Source organism: Coloeus monedula (assembly GCF_965178545.1).
Source record: "Coloeus monedula genome assembly, chromosome: 3".
Taxonomy (NCBI): Eukaryota; Metazoa; Chordata; class Aves; order Passeriformes; family Corvidae; genus Coloeus; species Coloeus monedula.
Window position 1 is genome coordinate 22301633 of NC_138783.1, and position 22646 is coordinate 22324278.

The 22646-nt window shown below is 48.0% G+C and overlaps 1 protein-coding gene across 1 annotated transcript in view; it reads left to right on the plus strand.

Annotated features, from left to right (window-relative positions):
- FSTL1 (follistatin like 1) overlaps positions 1-22646 on the plus strand; it is a 52693-nt gene that overhangs the window by 26824 nt on the left and 3223 nt on the right. Inside the window, exons 3-10 of the mRNA XM_082279471.1 lie at positions 10940-11044; positions 12292-12421; positions 13582-13614; positions 15258-15388; positions 18377-18495; positions 19320-19432; positions 20619-20729; positions 22430-22527. Of these exons, the coding sequence (XP_082135597.1) occupies positions 10940-11044; positions 12292-12421; positions 13582-13614; positions 15258-15388; positions 18377-18495; positions 19320-19432; positions 20619-20729; positions 22430-22527 (840 nt within the window). The remainder of the gene's footprint in view (positions 1-10939; positions 11045-12291; positions 12422-13581; positions 13615-15257; positions 15389-18376; positions 18496-19319; positions 19433-20618; positions 20730-22429; positions 22528-22646) is intronic.

The following is a 22646-nucleotide window of genomic DNA, read 5'->3' on the forward strand; positions in this document are numbered from 1 at the left end:
TAGCAGGAGTTGAAAAGAACGTGCTGATCATAACTTGGGTCACAGTTTCCCTTGTGCTGGGTCCCAGATGGCCCAGCACTGCTACTCCCTGATCTCAGTGTGGGGCTGTGGAGTGACTGCCCTTGCAGTTTAATAGGATTTGCTTGTTGCTGATGTGATGTTTCTGAGAGTGGAGAACACAGGCATGTCTCTCCCTGTGTACCTCTGTGGCCTTCCCAATGGCCTTGTTGCAGCAAGGATTTTCACTTAGTTTTTGCAGCAAATTTTTTTCTCTCCTCTTTCCAATACAAATCAGTAGGCACACACACCTGCCAGTTGTCAGGTCATCTCCTGAAGTCCTAGTTTGCATTTGGTAGGCTGCAGTATGACAGAGCTTTGGTAGACTTGCCTTCAGCTTCCTCTGGCTACAGGGACACAGTTTAACCTTGGATGGAGCTGTGCCTTTTTGGCAGACGTATCACTGATGAGCAGACTCCAGGTTACTTCCACACCGTACTCAAACTTCTTGCCTCTTGCAGGTTTGGCTTGCTTCACTTCTATTTTCAGGTGTTCCTGTTAGTCTGATAACCATTCCCAGCTATAGGAAGGGGATGGATGCTCCCGCAATACCACAGACCAAGAAAAGTTGTCTAGACAAAATAATGAGGGGTTTTCTGAGCCTTCTTCACTGTTCTCACTATGTAAAGGGGATTTCGTGACTGCATGGAGAAGCTTCAAAGGAGAGGGATGACTGTGACAGGGCACTGTCCCCTGAGGATTCACTCTTGCAGAACTCTCTCCAGCAGAGCCACTGGGTGGAGCAGACCCAAAGCTGCTCTGCATTAACAAGGAGCAGAGCAAATCCTTCAGCAAGGCTAGAAAGTGGGAAGTTCAGAACTGGCTTATGTCCAGTTCTGTTCTCATTCTCCCACACGGAGTCTGACTCAGTGTTTCCCCAATCACATAGCGATTTCCATCGCTTTTTTTTGCAATGTGCTGTGGTAGAAGGCGAGTAAAGAACGACTAAGGGGCAGAGCTGGGAAGAGGGATCATCAAATCCATTGAAATTGGATTCCCATCCTAGCGATGGGAACAAAACCACTGAGGACTCTTGCACAAGAAGCTGGAGGCTGCTGGTAAACCTCAGCATTTCCTGCAATCTACATTCCTCCTGTGTATCCAGTTACTGGAAGAGGTGTGGATATGCCATAGGGTTGTAAATTCTAACTTGCCTCCTACTGCTTAGCTCACTCTTTCCTTCTCTCTGTTGGAGCCAGGTGATGGCTCAGAAATGTGCCAGATTTGGATTCCATTCAGAAATAAATCATCCCAGCTGGTGAGAAAAAAGAGGCAACAAAACTTACTAGCTGGACCAGTAAAATCTGCAGGACTTCAGAGTGTGGGAAATTAGGGGAATGAAGAATGAAAAAAGAGGGACTGTCATGATACAGAGGGAGCTGTGGGTCAACACAGATTTAGGGGCTGAAAAGGGAACATTTGAGGTTGTATATGGCACAAACTGCCTCAAATTGGGTAATGGGTGTGGGGGCAGGCAGCTGTGTGAATGGGGCAGATGATCTCAGGGCTCTAGTGCTGGGCTTCCTGCAGGGGAACGAGCATACCTTTGGGGAAATGCCACCCGACAGAGAAACCTCCCTTTTACAGCTGAGCCTGGGTGTGCTTAGAGAGAGAGGTGATGGCATCTATGTTTAATTGCTAGCAGTAGTCTGTGGTGCACAGCTCTTCTCTGTGGAGGCCCTGAGGGGTGAACTCCTCATCCTCCTCCTTCACACCCTCCTGTTGTCAAGGGCTCCCTCTGACCACTCTTAAGTGCTGTGACTTGTCTCATGTGCTACCAACATACAGAACATCACCCTCCCGTTGGAATTCAGGAGTCAATGCTGGTCTTGTTTTTACTTTTGTTCTAAACAAAATAGGATGGAGAATTGTCATTCCCAGAAGCTCAGCCATGGCAAAATAGAGGCTAGCCCAGGGCATTCAGGATCTGGAAAAAATAATCATGTCCCAATGAGGAGTATGACGTGTGTCACTGTGAAGTGGTCCTGGCTCCAGACCAGAGAGCAGAGGGAGCTGAGCCACTGTCTTCTGGTCATTCTAGAGAAAATCTTCTCCCTTGGACCTTTCTTTTCCAGTCTGTCACATGAGAAGATGATACCAATCTCATCCCAAAGGCCTTGTGGGACTAACTTCAGTTAGGACCTTTCACGTGCACCGAGATATTTCCCTGTGCATGAGGGTTATTTTTCTATCCAAATACAAAGGGATTAACTTGACTGCTCCCTCTAAGAACCATGGTGTAGCAGAACATCACGTCCTCTCCTCCTGTTGGACTAATTCTGCCCTGCACACAGCTGAAGCCTTTTCAGCTGGTTTGGTATGCATAGATCAGTCAGTCTCTGAACTCCTGCCTCTGTGCCCTGCTGGGAGCCAGCACTACCAAGAAAGATCCTGGTGGTTGTGGAAAAGCTGGCAATTTCACCGCATGATGCAGCAGGAGGGAATCAAGCTCCTTCTTCCAGAAGTGCTGTAGGGGTAGGTGGAGGGGATGAGTGCTGAGAGACAGTGCAGCTCTGGGCCATGACATTTTGAAAGCTGCGATGATAAGGAGTGTTTTTGCCTGAGCAGCAGAGTGAGGCTGCAGGAGCGAGAGTGCTGCCAGATGCAAGCTCCCTTCCTTCTAGCAGCCATTTTCCAGACTTTTTTGCAGTAGAGATTTCCTCTTCCCCAGACTCTCATGTCATTGTTCCCCTAATGGGGCCTCACCGGTCATTGGCTTGTGGTGGAAAATATGAGGTTGTGGGGGCCAGAGCACAGACATTCCTTCCAGCTTAAAAGGGAAAACAGAGTCCTCGCACAGCGGAGTCCCCGAGAGGTGTGCCTGGCTCTGTAACTGTTCTAGCAGCATCACGCTGTAAGAGACATCAGCTGTTTGGCCGATGCCTTTCTGCTCTTGATTAGCTTGTGGGGAGAAAAGCCTCCTTCTTCCCAGTTCCTGCTTCCCTTTCTATGCAGGCACCAACTTCTGCCTGCTCACTGTGGGACATGAGAAAGCCATGGCTGGTGTGTGAGGGCTGCAGACCCTGCCAGTGGTCCAGGCCATGTCTCCACAGGGGTCAGTGGGGAGGTAGAGCTGTGTATCCATCCTGCCAATGTCTGCAAGGCAATGCTGCCCAGGCAGTCTTTTTTTGTAGCCGTACGAGCTTCAGACATCTTCATCTCCATCTCCCTGACAGAGCCATGGACGAATTCCTACGAGCAGGCTTCCATGAGCAATGCTGTTTTTCCATGGCCTCATGCAGAGGTCAGTGACCTGATGGGCCTCGTTTACCACAGAGGTCAGTCAGAGCCTCAGTCACTCCCCTGTTCAATGCTCTGATAGGACGGACACATCTGATCCATAGATCATGGACTGAGCAGCCAGCAAGTCAGGGAGGGTCTCGCACAAATGGGTGACGTATGGATTTGGAGAGAGGGAACCTCCTCTGAGCTCTGGGAGTTGCACTTCCTTTCTTCTATTGCCTTCTTGTCTCTGCATCCAGATTTTCTGGGAACACACCCCGATTCCCAGCATGGGCAGAGATGTATGGTCTGGCTTGTTTCCCATTAGCGAAAGTCAGCTGCCATTAAATATTCATCTAGCAAGCATTCAAAAGCCTTTAAGGGGTTGCACTTGGTGTGATGTTTTAAGAGAGCCAGTCCTAGATGTCAGCTGAGAATAGAAAGAGATACAGGCAAAGTATTGGAAAGAGGGGTTGGCTGATGTCTAGGTGTGTGGATTGGTGGATTGGGGCGCATGCTCCTCCATGGCAGGCATCCCACAGGGAGTGCAGTACCTCCTGGCACTGTGTCCAGATGGCTGTTCACAGCCCTTGATTGAAGCTGGCTGAAATACCCTAGTGATGGAAGCTCTGAGGGGGCAGAAATAAGATGGGGTCCATCCTCCAACACAAAGATAATGCTGTCAGGGAAGCACAAGGGTCGGTGGCGGGGAGGCTGCAGGGGGCCTGGATTCATGGCAGGAGGCTGGAGTGAGGACCTGTCCTCAGGACTGCAAGCAGCAATGACATTGAGTCTGTCAAGAGGAGAGGCTGAGCCAGAGAAGTGTTTAGTGGGACTCTGCAAAGGAATTACTGCCTGGTTCCCTGAGGAAGCAAAGCTATGTCTGCCTGTCTCTGGCCTCCAGCGAGTCTTGAATCTATCAGCCTGTTTCCGGCACAGCTGATAAAGCAGTGGAGGCCTCAGAGATAATGGGATCCAGCTGGTTTTGTGACTCTAGGTGACTGCCTTAATGAGAGGGGCCTGTGAAGACCTCCCCTGAGGAAGGAGTCCATGAGCTGCCCTGTAACTAGCTGACAGACAGGCCGTGCAGAGAGAGCTGTTGGAAACTGGGCTTCATTAGTTCTGCCACTTGCAGGATGGCTTTAGGATTTGGGGGTGGAGGACTCCTGCAGTTAAAACGTCACTAGACCCCTCTGCATCCAGGACAGACCCCATGCTGACACCCTTCAAATAGGATATTGTTTGCATTGGGAACATTGTCAAATGCAGCTGGTCACAGTCCCTTGGGGAGTCCAGCCCTGGTCCAGACTTTGCCTGACAAACATCTCTTCTTTTTTAACTAATTAGCTTGGGGATAGTCTGGTTTTGAGCCTTCCCAGCTGCCCAACAACACTTTTGCTGGTGTGAATGGCAGGACATGTACCATGTGCCTCCTGGAGACAGGGATGGGAAACTCGTGGGGCAGGGGAGGGAGTAGCTCCAGAGGGTACTACTTTGAGTCCAGATAACACCAGACCAAAGGAAGTGTGCAAAAGATGACCCTGCAGCAGGGTGTACAGCAACCTCTGGCAGCAGGTTTCCTTCCAAGTAGAGTATGTATCATTCCACAGCCTACTGTACCATCCCAATAGTGATGATGTCCTGGGAAGTAGGTTTTATTGGAGAGCTGAACTGGGAATCACTGGCTTATCTCCTTCTCATCTTTGCTAAATGAAACTCAAGTCTTCCAAGTAAGAATTGAAGATAATTTGTGTGGATTTTCTTCCAACCTGAGGCAGTAGCCCAAAGGAAGAGAAACTGCAATGTTTGCCTTACCTATCTTATTTATGGCTAACCCAGTGTCAGGGGTGCCTGCTTGTTTCACGCTAATCTGCTCAGTTTATGCTGCTGCCAAATTTCCGCCCCATCACACCAGAGTGTTAGTGGATCCAGGGAGCTGCCACAGGAATTGGGTCAGGTTTGCAGGGAGGAACGAGTGCTTTGCTTGTTAATCGCAAACCAGAACAACGGGACAAACGTGCTGCCAGAGCCAGCTGCACAAATGACCGGAGGTGACAAGCTGGCTGCCCGTTTGTGCCCTGCAGTGAATGTGGGATCTGGCCTCTCTGGAGCTCTGCAGGAGGACACCAGCCAAAAGAGCTGTTCTGCCTGGAGGCACACTTGGGTAATGGGATGAAATGCATGAGTCAAATGCCTTCTCAGTGCCATCACTGTACAGGAGTTGCTAAATTTTCCTGACACCCTCCTGGGCTGCTCTGCTGCCCAGCCCTCTGTTTTTGAATGTTGCAGCACAACATAGTGCTTCTCCCTCCCAGCTCCACAACAGGAGAGGAGGGAGGTTTGGGAGTCAGGAGACATAGCTTACCTCAGCTTTCTGCATTGTTGACTTACTGCCTTGTGCTTCCAAATCTTTCTGCATTCAGAAGCAAACGTTGCCAAGACAACATTATACGAGGTGCTAGATTTCATGGCTGGTTGTTGAGTTGTTCTAGAAATTGTGCAGGTTATGCAGTTTATAGATGGCACTTTGGCATGTTCAGAGATCCCCTATGCCCTTGGTAGTCATGGCAGGGAACAGGCAAAAGGGATGAGGATGGGAAGATGTGGATAGGAAGATGGCTGAAATACATAGCTGCACAGCTTATTTCTGTCTGACTGCATGGAGAGAGTCTATTGCAAATTGTACTGATTGTATCTGAAAACTTACCCCCAGCTTTTGCTACTGCCTTCCCTGAGGCATGAGAATCTGTGCATGTCTTGCAATCTCAGACATCATTTTGGTGCCCTTTAGTTTTGCCTTATTTGTATTATTATACAAACTCAAGTTTGTATAATACATGGGATTGCCTCCCATAGGAGCTTTCAGTGCTGCAGCTTTAGAGCACTGTGATTTCCTTGCACATCACGCAAGGCAAAAACACAGAGCCTCGATTTTACAGCAAACAGCACAGAGCATTATGTGAGGGTCGAGTCATTTTATGGATTTCCAGAAAGTGATGCCAAAAGAAGAAAAGACCTGCCCTCACTGCTGATAGCAGAAAAGGTTGTTACTTGTATCAACAGGAGCAGGACAGTAGGTAATATTTCTCCAATGCAGTGTGGACTGCTGAGAAAAAGACTTTTGAGATCTCGAAGAGGAAATTTTCTATGGAAAGGTATGCAGAAAACAAAAGCCAGTATGACAGGTTGCTGTGAAGCACATTAACTCCCCACCTAGTAGCAGGGCAATCTTTCTGCTTGTTTCCCAGAACATGTGTAATGGTAGTAATCCCTGCTGCTCCTTTGAGGCACCGTGGACATGGAGCTGCATGCGCAGCTCTTCTCTGCAGGTGGAAGAGCTTACAGAGGTGTTTTGTCACTGAATTGTTCATGGTTTCAACTTTCACAGGCTGGTTGGGAAAGTCCCAATTCCCACTCAGTGACACTAGACAGTCATGGCTCGACAGGCCAGGGGAGGGAGCAGCCAAGGGAGAGCTGCAGTGAGCAGTTCCCTTGCAAAGGCGAGGAGTCACAATACCTCTTCTCTGTCGTGTGTACAATCACTCACATCTCACTGCAGACACCACACTGTTTCCATGCAGTCCCACCAGTGCAGGGCAGGCACAGCACCTCGCAGGACCTTGGGATCCTGAGCCGACCTGCACATGGCACTGTGTTGGTGCATCAAGTCACGCTCAGTCCTGGACATCGGGGCGCAGACAGGGATTCAGGAATGCTCTGGACATCTGTGCTTACTCTGTGTTGGGGGTCCAACTCCTCAGCACCGGATGCTGTCAGAGATGAGAAACAGCCCTTTCCACTGCCTAGTTTCCTAATTTTAGCTCTCCACCTTGAGGCCCTGCATTGCTGGTTGCCATGGTGATCCTTCACCACCGGCATTGCCTCTGGCTTTCTCGCCTTCGGCTGCTCTGGAAATGTCTTTTTCCTCCTTGCTCCTCAGGAGGCAACAGCTGAGGCAGAGGCATTGCATGTGATTCTCTGCACTGTCAGCTCAGGTCTTCTGTTTAGTGTTTGCCTGTTAAGATGCCAGAACCTTCATCCACGGGATTACACTTCCCAGCCCTCCAAAAGCATTGTGCATTCCCATCCCCATTCAGTAGACAAGCTGGGCTGTGCATACATGACGCTGCCCAGCTGCCCTGAACTTTTGGCCCAGGAGTTGTTGGGAACAGCTTTCTCTATGGTCTTTGCCAGAGAAGATGTCTGGGAAGGTCATGCCACTGCAGGGTGAAGAGTCAGAGAGCCCTTGTGCTGTGGTAGACGTTCCAAAGTCCCAGGTGCTCCTGCCCTGGCTTCATCCTCACTGCTTTTACACCTCCCCACTTGCTCTCTGGACAGCAGAGAGTACGTAAAAGCATTGCCCAAACAGAGAGTGAGCTTGGGCACCTCACTCGAGGCAGAAGAGAGGAGCTGCCTTGCCAAGGCTTGCAGTGGAAATGCCACCATGCAGCAATTAATAATGACTCTCTGCCCTTTCTCTTCCGCCTGCCCGAGCGCGCTGTGGACTGGAACGGGTGACACTTCCCAAGCACAGGGTGACAGAAAAAGCAGTGGTAGCTCTCAGGGACAAAACAGTGTAAAAGCTGTGATTCCAGCCCCCAAATCTGGATATTAATTAATTTAAGGGCAATGATGTTGAAACGCTGTGGAGTCCTTTTTTTAAATTTAAAATATAAAAGTTTTAAATTTTGCAGTTCATATTTTCAAGCTTTTATGAGGCAGGTGCAAGGATGACTGTTTAATACTAAAGTGGCAGCTGCCATCCTCACTCACATGACTCCAGAAGGTGAAGCTTTATAAAAAGCAAACATGTCAAGATCCAAGGTAAGATCAGAATATCTGTCACAAGAAACCAGTTTGGCTGGTAGCTTTTGGGAGATCACCAGAGAATCGGGAGATTATAAAGCTTCATTCACAAACCCTCCACTGTACTCATCCAGTCATCCACCTCTGTCCCTGTTACATTCAGTTGTGCACAGGAGACTCCCACACTTGCTGGGAAGGCAGCCAGGAGCTGCTAGAAAGAGCTCCCACCCTGTGGTGTTCCATAGCTGGCTTTGAGAAACCCTGTGCCACAGTAAGAGGGCAGCCAGAGCAGCTGGCTTCTTTTCTTCCTTTGGCTGAACCCTGAGGTGGAGAAAGCCATGCTGTAAAGTGGCAACCAGCTCCAACCCACTGCCAGCCTGGGAAAACTTAAGGCAACAAGAAGAAACAACCAGCAAATTGTATTGCTTAGATTAATAAGAAAAATCAGAGTAGTGTGGGCTTGTAGCCTGGGAGGTGGCAGGGTGTCTTCAGAAGCTGTTCTGGCAGTGTCACCCTGCCAGCATCCCCAGCCCAGGTTCCAATGGAAGGGCTGTGGGAGTGCTTTAGCACTCCCAGGGAGGGAGCTATGGTTGGCCACACTGGAGACCGGGTTTCCAAGTGAGCTCCTGTGGGAAGAGGAGTCGTGCAACCTGATCCTGGGCACTGCGGATGCTTGTTGAGGCCGGTTGCATTGTAACAGTGCCTTAAGTCCCAGACAGGAATCAAAAGCCAGGTTTGGCATCGGTGAGCATGGACTGGGAGGTGGCTGCTGGCAGTCCTGCCTGTCCATGGGAGAGGCAGAGTACTGCCATCTATTGCCAGGCCCCTGGATTACAGACCTTGCTGGGTGGTGGTTCAAAGCCGTGCCCAGCTGTTTTTTTCTGGTCTTTGACTGCTTGAAGGGATTGACATATTATTCAAAACCCCTTAAATGGATCAGCACTTTGGTAGCTACGGTGCATTTTAGGTGTGTGAGTGCCCTTAGTCAGACTCCGGCCTTAGACAATTTGGGTTTTTCTTTGTGCATTTTGCAAAATGAGCTATTCTTCCTTCTCTGCCCTGAGTTGTATGAGATTGCTTTGTGCAGTGAAGTACTCCTGTTGTGCCATCCCACCCCAGAAGTGCCCAGGTCATTTACCCCAGCTCTCCACTGGAAGGTGAGTAGAGAGTGGTGGATGCAGTAGAAGGGATAGTGTGTCGCTTGTAGCTCAGAAACAATACGTGAAAGGAGGTTAAAAGGCAGAGGGAGGATAACACTACCTTCATGGGGAGAACAGGCCTGGGACATGGGATACATTTCTCAGTTAAGACTGGCATGTCCAAATACTGTATTTGACAGAATAAGCAGCAAAATAGGAACACCTATAGAGAGTATGAAAGATGTTTGTCACTATGTGAACCTGGAGGGATTCCTGCAGTGCTTTGAAAAGACCTTCTCGGGTTTGATGAATTGTGCAGTAGGCCAGCAAACAAACCATTCTGAAGACTAGGGCAAGGTTATTCAGAAAATGATCTGGCTGTCTCTGTGGACTGTAAAGACAGCAGCTCTCTGAAATTGTGGTTTAAAAGCAAAACAAATAAAAAATTAGGATAAAGAATAAACAGGAGGAAAAAATGTGTTCAGCGTTTGTCAATAACACTTGTTCTTCTGACAAATTATGTTTCTATTTCATCACCTATTTTCAAAAGTATGTGATGGAGGTACAAAGATGCCACAAATGAGCAGATTTTAAGAATAATAGATGAGAAGGTGAAAAAATATTTTTGTATTAGAAGGAAGAAACATAGCAGATGTGATTGACTTATCTCACTGATTATTTTTCATTCTTCAATCTTATTTCTGATACAAAACTGTTGCAGAATCCAGTTGGCTGGCATATACCAGATACTCAACATACAGGTGGAAAATATTAGATGAAATGAGAGTCCCAAATGAAATTAATGGCAAAGCAGGGAATTAAGCCAGGGTCTTCAAAGTCTGAACCCCTGGAACTACCTTCTCTTTTAAAAGTGTATTTTAAAAAGGCATTAAATTGATAAAAGTAAGTGGTGGTTGTATCAAAAACATGATTAAACTATGGAAATACTCCATGCTAGGTGTCACCAGTTTAGGAATGCAGTGGGACTCAAAAAAAAAAAAATATTTGACAGTTATGTGAACAACAATACTTGTGATGGCTTTGGCTAGGAGAAAACTGTAAAGCTTGTAAATTGTGCTGCAGGGCATAAGTCAACTGCAGGCTGTCAGGAACCAGGAAGGAATTTTCATTATGGGAGGGTTACTGTATAATTATCTTATCCATGACAGCGCTGCTTCCTTTTAAGTGTTTAATCTTGTCCAGTGAAAGCAAGATAATGGGTCATGTAGTTTTGTGACTTTTTTGTGACAGGGACATTATCTGGTGCCTGATGGCAATTTCTTTTGCCTGTTTGCTATTGCACCTTCCTCTAGGGATATGTTTACCTTCCTCCTCAATGTCTCAAGCAAAGACATTTCTGCTCCCTACCCTCCATGAGAAGAAATTTTAAAGACAGCCGTCCTTGACATGAGCAAATTATTCATGCTAGACTTCCTCTTGCTCATGTTTGCTCCAGTTCTCTCAGGTGATTTTCCAGGAATGACCTCAAGGAAACCCTGTATTGTTGGGACTGTAGCCCTCATTCTTATGTCTGCTCTTTCTTATTGTCTGAGCTGTCCATCTACTGCAGTCATCTCTCTCTTGTTCTGTCATCCCCACCTCACCACCGTGGTACCTTTTGGTCTTGATACCAGTTAAATGTGTTATTTTTTAAACTGTGTTGCTGTTCTTCTGGGAAATAATGTATTTTGTGTCTCTGACTTTGTATCTTGCAGGAGGAGCCAAGGAGCAAATCTAAGATCTGTGCCAATGTTTTCTGTGGAGCTGGGCGTGAGTGTGCAGTGACAGAGAAGGGAGAGCCAACCTGCCTCTGCATTGAGGTACGGGAGCAGCACAGGTTCTGTGTCTGGGACAGGTGTCACCACCGTCACCCCCCAGATGGGTTTCTTTCACTGGAAGGATCCCATGATGGAATAAAGCTATGGCTGTTTTGAAGCAGCTGCAAATTCACAGTGGCTCTTCAAACAACAGGATTGTTTCCAGTGGTGTGTGGGAGAAGAGCCCTGTAGGGTAGATATAGTCTGGGACTCACAGCTGTGCTGCTTGCAGGACTGCCTAGGGTCTTTACAAGCACAGGAGACTTGACTGGAGGTCTTTTGTTGGGAAAGCCCAGTGGAGTATGGGATATGCAGCTGGCTTTGAAGGGCACTCTAGAGAGTGGTGTGTGAGCTCCAAGACAGCCTGCCCTCACTGGCATCTTGTTTGAGGAGGTTACAAGCACCCTACTAAAAATCAGCTTTTGTATAATGGAAATAATTGTGGTAGAGTGCTGTGAGGATGAATAGCTTTATCCAGCAGGGAGTCAGGGATGATTAGAAGAGTCTTTCCCAGCTGTAGGGACACAGTGTCTCCCTACTCTGCTCTGCCCCATTCCTTCAAAACATTTCTGCCTGGCTCCTGGGAATGGCCATGTGGTTCTTCGTTCCCCCTTCCCTCAGAGCCTGCAGCTCTGACATGACCAGCCTGGGCACTGGAGAGTGAAGCGCCTCGTTAGTAGGAAGAGAGTCTGTCACTCTGGGTAGGCTTGGCCAGCCCAAAAGGGACAGAAGAAAGAAGCTCATAGCCTGAACAGTGGCACTGGTGAACTCTCTTTGCTGTAGGCTGTGCTGTTTGTTCATGGCTGATGGCTTATTCTGCCATTTGGTTGCAGAAGAGTGGAGCAGAGTCTACAGGGAGATGCAATGGAGCCAAGCAAGGACAGGTGCATAGACCAGAGGCACAGAAACACCTATGACACGTCCATGGCACATGGAGCAGCAGTTGCAGGATTATGCTCTGTATTTATGCTGAGCACTGATTTCTCTGCAGGGTCTGCTTTCAGAAAGACTCCTGTCATGCTGGTGGTGATAGAAACTGGGATCAAGGGAGGCCTTTGAACTCACACCCACATACTTCCCTGTGTGGGTTTTTCTGGGGTAATGTTGCATGAGTTAGCCTGTTCCAAACACAGGGCCAAGGGGACTATGCCAAGGACTTCTGAGCTGGGCTGATGGTGGGGACTCACCTGCCTCCCTCTAGCTGTCCCAAGGAGGCAGGTAAAACGCTGTGTTCTCTGGCTCTCCCACAGAAATGCAAACCTCACAAGAGGCCTGTGTGCGGGAGCAATGGCAAGACATATCTGAACCACTGTGAGCTGCACCGTGACGCCTGCCTCACTGGCTCCAAGATCCAGGTGGATTATGATGGCCACTGCAAAGGTAACCCTGGCCAGGAGGGCTGGCTGCACTCTGAGAGACAAAGAGTTGGAAGGGGAAACATGATAACAAGTCAGGGCAGAGGCCTCATCAGCCCAGATCTTGTCCCACTGTTGCTGAGTGGGGTAAACAAGGCAAGCCTCTCAACAGTAGCCAGATTCAAGCAAGAGTCCAGATGACCAGGCAAGCTGCTGGTGATGAAGTAGGCCTGAAATCAAGTCATAAAGTCAGGGCTGGTGATTCGGGTAACTAGAATCAGACAACAGCCAGAAAAACTCATAGTAATGCAGTCTGGAGCAAGGCTGAGATCAACACAGTCACCAAGTCAGGGCCTGGATCAACAATCTGTGGAAGAGAGTGGTTGCAACAGAGCTGGAGACAGGCATGGCTGCAGCATAATGATCACAGGCAAGGATTAGGGGTTGAGACATCAGATATGAAATGGAGCCTCATGGCTCACAGTCAGAGAGTATGGATGGAGGCTTTAATTGAGGCCAGCAGGATCGTTAAGGTCCTCATTAGTGCACTCAAAATCCTGACACCTTGGCTGTGGTGGAATCTTGGAGCTATTGTCTCCCTAAAATGCTGGGAGTGCAGCGCTCAGGGGAGCAGGGCAACTTTTTGCTCCTGCTGCTCCTCTCTGAGCTTTTGGATTCAGTCAGGTAAATGTCTCAGTTTAACTGCTGAGGAAAGGTCATGCTCTCAGGATAAACTCCTAAAACCAATACTATCATCCATGTTCATAACTGACCTCAATAACTTCAGGAGCAAGGATTTTGCCTCATCAATGAGGCTGTTTAATATCCCCCATGCCAGCTGCAATGTTTTCTTGTGTTTAGGCAGAGTTTCATGTGTTTAAATATGTGCCCACTGTCTCTTGCCCTGTCACTGGATACCATGGATAAAAGTCTGGTGCAGTCTTCCTCATTTCCTTCCATCAGATTTATAAACATTGATGACATTGTCCCTGAGCCTTCAATTCTTCAATCTAAACTGTCCTCGGTATCTCCTCTGCGTCCAGGGGATTCCAGCCCCTCAATCACATATGTGGCCCCCATATTTCCAAAGAGTCCCAGGTTCCTCTGCTTTTACCCATGGTGGGAAGAGATTCGTATTGCTACACACTGCATCAGAAATGTCCTCTTCTGTCTTTCCATTAACAGAGAAGAAGTCTGAGAATCCAGCTGCAAGTCCAGGTAAGAAGCTGTCTCCTGTTTGGCTGAGGCCTCTGTATGCATTTGTATGCTCTGGGAGATGGGCAGGAGGGTGTTCTGGGGGACTTGCAGAGCTCTGTGTAAAAGTCATACCCTGCATGGCCTGTACCAGAGTCTGAGTTGATAAATCAGCTGAAATGTGATTGCCCAGCTCTTTACTCTTGGGCAACCTTTCAGAACTCATACGTTTCCTGGACTTTTCACTATGCTGGGATGTCTCAAGGACTCAGCATAGTCAAGGTGCAGTGAAACCCAGTTTGCCCCCAGGGACACAAACTGTGCTCATCACCCAGACTGAGGGATGGAGCACTCTTTGACCTCCTTCCCTGGGGATATAAGACAGAACAACTGTGGAGCTGTTGTCCCCAACTCCAAGAGCACCCTTTTAAAAGGAAACTTTGCTTTAGGAGCGATGAACCAATGGGTGCAGAGGCAGAGTCAGGAGGTACAGCTGAAATGCCTCTACCATCAGCCAACAAGATGATCTTAAGGGTCTCTTCCAACCTAAATGATTCTATGATCACCTAAATGATAAGCCTCTTTGATTCCCTGTGCTTGGTTTCTCCCCTTATGTATTGCCATGCGTAGTTAAGACTCTGGATTTTAGGACCATGGCTCATGCTTCATCAGGGGAATTCCTTTTCTCAGTCATGACCTCTTAAGTCCTGGAGCTGTATAATCATCAACTTTAATTTCCTAGGACAGATGAGAGCAAAGTCTCATACAAACTAAAGAGGAAGGACCATGTCAGAGCATGGCCACCACCGTAGAGCAGTTTTAAAGAAGTTCAAAATTAAACATGCAGAATCCCTACAGAGCTGGGTTTTTTCATCTCTCCATCTGGTTGTGATAGTAGTCACTGTATTCAGAAGATCCTTAGTGTGTGTAAGTGACGTGAATGCATGCTGATTCCTTTTCTGGCTTCACTGACCACTGGGCAGATGTGATAATTCACAGCCAGGCTTTCAGTTTTGTTTCCAAAGGCATGGTTTGTACTAGCACACGAAGTGATAACCGCCTGGAGAAACCTGTGACACTGGCAAGCACTGTGAGTGAACGAGCCCAACCTGACCCCTCTTGTTTCCAGTCAGAGTGGACAAATCAGGGCTTTGAAGAAACAAAATTTCCTGAGATAGTAGGCCCTAAAATTCAAATCTTGGAGAAGAGTGGTAGAAAGGCTTGCTCAGTCTAGTCTTCACCCTTGCAGAGGATAGAGGTTTTGGTATTTTAGGGTTGACAGCTGAATGCCAATTCTGCACAGTGTCGGGAAGCCTGGGGACTGTCAGTTACCTTCCTCCCTCCGTCTGGGACTCTTCACACCAAGATGAGTCAGCTCGGGGTTGTTCTTCCACAAGCTTCAGGGATGGGAAGGAAGAGCTTTGGCAGGAGTGTTGTTTTCCGGCCTTGCCACATGGTGTCACCAACAGCCTGTCCACTATTCAGCACATGACACATCTGCTTGGATCTGGCAGTGATGTAACTCCAAGGACCAGACCGAGGGGCTGCAAACTGCCATCAGGGTGGGCTGGCTGGCTTTTATTCCCGGGCCTCTCTCTGTGGCCTCCCTGCCAGCTTCATTTCTCTCACCCTTGTATTTCCTTCTGCTGCACTGTCTCCCATTACAGTTGTCTGCTACCAGTCGGACAGGGATGAGCTTCGTCGCCGGGTCATTCAGTGGCTGGAAGCTGAGATTATCCCAGATGGGTGGTTCTCCAAGGGCAGTAACTACAGTGAAGTCCTGGACAAATATTTCAAGGCAAGTAGAGCAGCACCTGCCTCAGAGCCCAAACAACACTTCTTGCCTTGTCACTGTAAAACAGCTGCTGTGCCCGCAGCTGAGAGGCTCCAGTGTGTGATGCGCCTGTGGAACTGGGGACCAGAGGGATCTGATAAGTCCTACAGCCTGATGTGTTATGGGCTGCCTGCAGCAGTGACTGACTGAGCCACTGATGCAGCTTGTGACAACCAGATGTGGAGCATCTCCGGCTCCTGGTGTCTGACGTGCCCTGGGGAAAAGGAAGGCAAGCCACATGTGCCTGTGGCAGAGTAGAGAACTACTAATCTCAGGGGTAAAAAGCCAGAGGAAAAAAGGTGAAAGTGCTGGAAATGCAGGAAGCTGTGGCAGCTGATCCTTTGTTCCAGATAGTCCCAAGGCCATATTGAGATGGATATAGGGGACACTTGGGGGGCTTAAAGGAATATGTCCCAGTTGTGGCCGAGAGCTGGCAGTTCCCTAGTACTCTGCAGAATGAAAGGAGCTACTTGGGTCTTGGGCCTTGCAATAATCCTGTTCTTCCCTCCTCCCCATCAGTCTGTCCTCAGCCAATCCCCACCCCCTTCTGTAACCAGCAGATCCCAAGCTTCTCCCATGCTCCTGCCACATGCACTGCTGTGTCCCTCCCCCTCATGCCTGGCTCCTGATAGAGACTTCAAAGCATTCAGGATGGAGGTGGAGGAGCAGGTGGGGAAGAGGGGAGAGCATTTAAATCATGAGCTGTTGACAGCAAGAGATTAATGGTGCCTGACAGGAGTTAGCGCTGCCAGCAAATTTGCCATGGCAATGGCACCCCCTGGTGAGACAGAGGAGCTGGTCCCCTCGCTCCACAGAGCATCCTCACATTTGCAGCCATTAATGCTGCTCTGTGTGTGGAAACCCACTGCCCTGGGCACTCCTGTCAGTGCCTGCCAGCACCCAAAAGCAGCAGTGTCCTGTGTCGGTCCCTCTCCCTGCAAATGTGCTGTCCCCAGCCACTTTTGCAGGGTCTCCCCAGGTCATGGGCTTTGCTGAAACGCATGAGCCAGCCACAGGGTTGTTGCACTGTCACTGCATAACCTGTTCACACCTGCTGTCCCCACGCCTGTCAGTGTGCTGGTTACATCCCATGGCTGCAGCTCAGAGGCAGGCAGCCTCATGTTCTCTTTACTGTCACACTTTTTCTGGAGCACTGATCCCATCCACTGGGTGGAAGTTCCTATGGCAAAACAATGCCTCTACTTGTACCAACCGGTGAATTTCTGTGGCCGAGGTCAACAGTATGAGGTTCAGTAAGGCCAAGTGCTGGGTCCTGCCTTTGCGTCACAACAACCCCAGGCAGTGCTACAGGCTGGGGAAAGAGTGGCTGCCAAGGGATGTGGTGGAGTCACACCACTGGAAGGGTTCGAGAAACAACTGGATGTGGCAGTTGGTGCTGTGGTTTACTTGATAAGGTGGTGTTCGATCAGAGGTTGGACTCAATGATCTTGGCGGTCGTTTCCAACCTTAACGTTTCTGTGATTCTTAGTCAGGTGTAATCCACCTTATCAACTACCTTATTCTTAAAGCTTTGAAACATTTTTAAAGCAGAATTCAGGGTTTGGAAAAACTTGAGACAAATCAAGGTAAAACAAACTAAATGGTTTCAAACACACAGAAATTTGTGTCAGCAATGAGTGTCTGCAGTCACTGGAGGAATTTTGTCATGCCAAGCTGTGGGGCTCTGCATGCCTGCCCAGCAAATGGCCTGATTCCTGCCCTGCATGTGGAAACACTGGAGATGTAGTTGACATGAAGCTTTTCCCTTTTTTCCTTGATGGGGAGGTTTGCAGATGTAGCATTAAGCTATTTCCCTCCTGGAAACCTGACTTGTAGGGCTCACTGGGATGTGCTTTGTTCGTCAGGCAGGCCGTGACCTTGAAGGACATTATTTCAAGAGGAGCAAGGCCAGTAGTGGGAAGCTGCTCCATTTTGGAGGGTCTCTGTGGGAATGCCTTAATGCAGACCATAGCTTTGAAAGGCAAGAAAACTCACTTAACAGTCTGGGTCATTAAGAGAACTGCAGTCATTTTCACAAAAAAAAAGCAGGACAAGAGGCTTCAAAGTCTAGTGGAAGTTGACCTGTGGAGCAGTTATGGAGGATAAACACACAGAGTAATTTCCCTAGCCCTAGATGTTTCTCCTGAAATCCACAGAGGTAACAAGAGTGTCTCTTCCAGCATTCCTGAGAGCACTACACAAGGAGCCACAGTGACCTACCCCAATCATGCAGCAAAAATTAGGTGGCAGCAGTCTGTGTGCAGGATTAATTTTCCACTCACAGGAATGCAGCTGTCTCTGAGGGGGCACAGCAGTTCCTGCTGTGTGCCCAGCACTGTGGTGTCACATCTCCAAACAGGAAGGCAAAATGCAATTACTTCTGTGGGAGTACAGCCAGGATTTTGGGGCTAAAAATGCTGCTCTTCAGTGCCAGGAACCTTGTCAGGAGCTTAAGAAGTTGATGGTGAGACGTTGTGCTATTGCATTAAATTTTTTCCCTGGTATCAGCAGAAAATTGCTTCCTGTGAATTTTCCCTTTTGTCACTGTCAGAGTCCAGGCACAGCTTTGGATTTACACATATTGGAAAGCTGACACCTCCTTGAATGCAACTGGTCTGCTTTAAGGCAGGATGTATGTAAGAAAACTAAGAGCTGGCTGGAACAAAGAGGAGAAATAGGGTTAGAGCCATAAATCAAGCAGCAGGAGGTGAATGAAAGGCAGTGTAGCTTATCTGTGAGGACAAGGCTAGGATCATCTCTCTCTCATTCTGAGGCTAATATGGATATGTTGCTGCTTTTCTCTGAGCCTCTTGCTTTGTTAAAAACAGGGATAATGGAACTTGTGTCACTAAAGCTTCAAAATGCTAAGTACATATGGAAGAGGAAGAAGGAAGAGGTGTACCTTGAACTGATAAATGAGAGCCTCTCACATCTTCCCATCTTCCCCTGCAGAGCTTTGATGATGGTGATTCTCGCTTGGACTCCACTGAATTCCTGAAGTTTGTGGAGCAGAATGAGACTGCCATCAACATCACCACCTACATGGACCAGGAGACCAACAAGTTGCTCAGGTGGGCAGTGGACAGGGTGCCAGAAGGAGGGCAGATGTGATAGAACGGAACATGGAAATTCACTCATGCTGCTGGGGTTTGTAGTTTGGATTTGGTGTCATGAAAATTCAGCACTAAATCTTCCAGACCAGAGCTACTCTGCATCCAGCTGGTGCAGACCAAATATCAGTTAGGGTTTGCACTGACAAAGATAACTTTGTATGAAGTGGCTCCTCACTTAAATAGGTGTGAACACCACAGGAGGAGCAGTCCTATCTCTACCTTTCATGTTAGGCATGTATTCCACCCCTCTTTTGCCTTAAATCTAGCACTTGTGCAGCCAGAAGGGAGTTGGGTGACAGAAGATTTGTCATCTTCTTTCAATTTCCTAATAAATTAGCTTTCCAGAGGACTTCCCTCACCTTTTGCCTACAGCTAGATCCAGCACAAGGAAGATGGTGGGAAAACACCGCTCATATGCAGCGTATAGTTTGAGAGGTTCCCTTTCTCTTAGTGTGCCACTCTGTGAGAAAAGGCTGCTTGTGGTTATGCTGTGCTTGCACCTCTACCTGTGTCACAGCATGTAGGTGTCAACAAATGCGGATGTCCTATTCCTGCTGTTCTGAATATCCCCCCAATGCTCAGCCCCTTGCCAGAGTATTTTGTGACTGTTTTTATTTTCTTTGTATCCCATGAGGTTTCCTTAGAGAAGCCACTTCTGCCAGACATCTTAATGGAGTCTCCCTAGTTATTACTGTTTTTACTCACCTGTACTCTGAAGACAGTAGAACAGGGACCAGCCTAGCACAGCCCTGTGCAGAACAAGCCTCTGTGTTTCCTTTCAGGGGACTCTGCGTAGATGCCCTCATCGAGCTGTCAGATGAAAATGCTGACTGGAAGCTCAGCTTCAATGAATTTCTCAAGTGCCTCAGCCCATCCTTCAACCCACCAGAGAAAAGTAGGAACTCCTCACTTATCTTGGGGAACAAGAGGGGTCCTGGGAAGGGAGGAAAGAAAAGAGATCAGCTTCAGGCCAGACATTGGGTGCTGTAACTCCACTGCCAGAGATAATTTTAATATATGCCTGCCTCTTATCCAGCAGCACCATTATCCCTACATTGTTGAAAGTACTGCTTTTTCTGTCCCAGAGCTCCTGCAGCCCTTGTAATGAGAAAGGTTTGGATTTTAGAAGCAAGGACGTAGCTTGAATGGGTATGGTATGCTTGTAAGGTCAAGGCATGTATTTAACAGTGCAGAGGTCAATCACGTGAGGAGTTCATGGCCAGATAACTTAGGAAAATCAGACCAGACCAAAGTCCTGCTATTCTCTAGCTTTCACACAGAGAGCCTCCCTGATGACTATCTCAAAGTTCACTATCCTTCCAAATCCTGCTTAGTGATCCAGTTGTTGTGAAAGCAGCTTAGTGTTCTACTGACCAGGTGCGCATAGCCAGTCATCTCATTGTCTCCCTGAGGGGTGAGTCCAGAGGGGCCAGACTTAATCCCACTGCAGTGGCACTGAGCAGCAGGCAGAGGCCATGCTTTCTTGGGAATATTAAGTTGAACTTGCTGTTGCCTGTTTCAGTGAGAAACTAGGGATGCTGCACCTTCCCTGGAAAACTTCATCAGCTCGTTATCACTTAACACCTTTGAGTGCCTGGGGGGCGTTGACTTAAACATGTAATGTAGCTGTAAGAAGAAATGTGAGCTGAAATGAGAATTTTTTTTTTTCCCCCTTCCTTTCTCAAGGCAACAGAAAATACACAAATCATTTCCCCAACTTATCCCTACCTGGATCAGAATAACCCAAGCTTTCATTTCAGGGGTTCTTTTCTTTGTATAACAGATAAGGAAATTCAAACAAATCCAACGCTGAGATTTCATTTGGAATTGAGAAGCTGAAATGTGTTCTTCTGAGGAAGAAGAACAAAGTGTTTGACTTTCCCAAAATTATGTTTTGGCTGATTTCACTCACCAAATTCAGCATGAATATTTTAGTCATTAGGAAACTTCTGGTGGTTGGGGGAAGGAAGGCTTCGCCTTAAACCTCATACCTGTTCTCTCTCTTAAAGCATCTCCAAAGTATGTTGTCTTTAGCCTGCTCACTATCTCACAATCACTGCCCTTGTTTTGTGCCTCTTCAGAGTGTGCCTTGGAAGATGAGACCTATGAGGATGGAGCAGAGACCCAGGTGGAGTGCAACCGCTGCGTCTGCGCCTGTGGGAACTGGGTGTGCACCGCAATGACGTGCGAGGGTCCGTATGCTCTCCACATAGTTACTGTGTTTGGGTTTGGACAAAAGGAGTTCTTGCTCTCTGCCTTTCCAAAGGCACCAGCTATCCAGGTTTCTTCTCTCTCCAGCTTCTCCTCAGCTTCTCCATGAGTGGCTTCTGCGTAACCCTCACATGTTCCTTGTTAGTCAAACCCAAGCTGGTACTGTTCCAGAGGTCAGAAAGTGTGTAACTGAGCTGGGGGCAATGCTGCTGGGGTTTGTACTTTGGATTTGGTGTCACAAAAATTCAGCACTAAATCTTCCAGACCAGAGCTACTCTGCATCCGGCTGGTGCAGACCAAAGAGATCACTGGCTGCAACTGTATGTGTAGGCGTGAGCAAGTCAGCTTTCCTGTACATGTGTCTGTATCCTCACTGTATCTGTGTTTATGGAATTTGTAAAAGAGGATCTAGGATCCTGTCTTGATCCAGAGGGAATATAGGAAACTTCATCCAATGCAAAGGAAGCACTTTAGCTTCTTGCCCCAAAAACTGTAGAATGATGGTGATGAAAGAAGGTGGTGCTCATAGTAATGCAGGGTTGTTTGTTCCTCCTTTGGAAGGCCCTTAAACTTGCACAGCCATGGTACAATTGTGAGAGGTCATGATGCAGTTGTGAACAGCAGCTCTCTGTTTCACCTTCTCACAGATAGTCCAGGGCCAGTGGAACGCCACCTTTTCCCTGTGTTGGCAAATGTATGGGTCCTTCCTAAGGAGTCACATCCATCCTACCAGCATGGTGCTGCATTTTTCTGGCCTTCTCCCTTAGCAACTCAGCCCTTGCTGCATTTTTCAGGCCTTCTTCCCTAGAAACCAGGCCCTTGCATGAGCTTTGTTTCAGTGCTGTGTGGGACCTGCCAGCAGTACACTGGTTCAGATCTATAGTCAGTGGCTTGGGCAGAGTAGGAGAGAGGGGAACGGCAGCAGTGCATACAGAGTTCTTCATGTTTATCTGACTTTCTGCAGCAGAGCCTTCAGGATCACCTCAGCCCAGACTTAGCTGTAGCAGCAGGAACTCACCTGAGAAAAGACAACTGTAGTATTAATAGAGCTGCCAGAGGAGCTGTGTGTAGGTGTCATAGATTAAGCAGCAGAATGAGAGACTCTTTTTGTTGCCTCCCCAGAAACAGCCTTCAAAGTTGCTATGCAATACCTGTTCTTGCTGCCTACTTTGTTCCCTGCATCCATGCAATGGGATAACAATTCCTTGACTTTCTGCCCATGTCAGAGCAGCAGAGGGGTTAGAGGAATAATGAAACTGAAGAATCAGATCAAACACCATCAGCAAGTTGTATCTTCGTTGAGTGAAATTACCTCTTCATTAGATATCAGTTAATGTACTTGGGTAGCACTGAGCTTCCATTTACTCCTTACAAGAGGCAAAGATGTTTGAACTAATTATAGGTGTTTCTTTTGAATAATATGCAGCCTCTTCCATGTTTTTTTATTATCAGTCATGTGGGAAGGAGAGACAGGGACAGACTGGACACCCAATTTGTGAAGTCCCAGGCAGCCACAAGGCTCGTTCTCTTTCTAGGAAGCCAGCCCATACCTTCCTTCTGCAAAGGCTTCTTAAGCTCGAGGGATGCTTTGGCTGACCTGCCTCTCTTTGTTCTTCATGGTTCAGCATCTGAAATGTGTACCCCCTGTTTGCGAAACACTAAACTCCATTTCTGTTTGCAGGGAGGAATGAGAAGGTGCCTGCTCAGAGACACCGACCTGATCAAGATTTGACTGAAGAGGAAATGGCCAGATACATTCAGGAACTGCAAAAGCATCAGGTTAGTGTGAGGCTGGAAAGGTCTGCTTGCACTAAGTCTCCCCTTGCCAGAGGAGTTCCCTCTGCTTCTGTTACTTGGAGACTTCTGGTAGAAGGGGGAGCACAATAAAAGGGGGATCT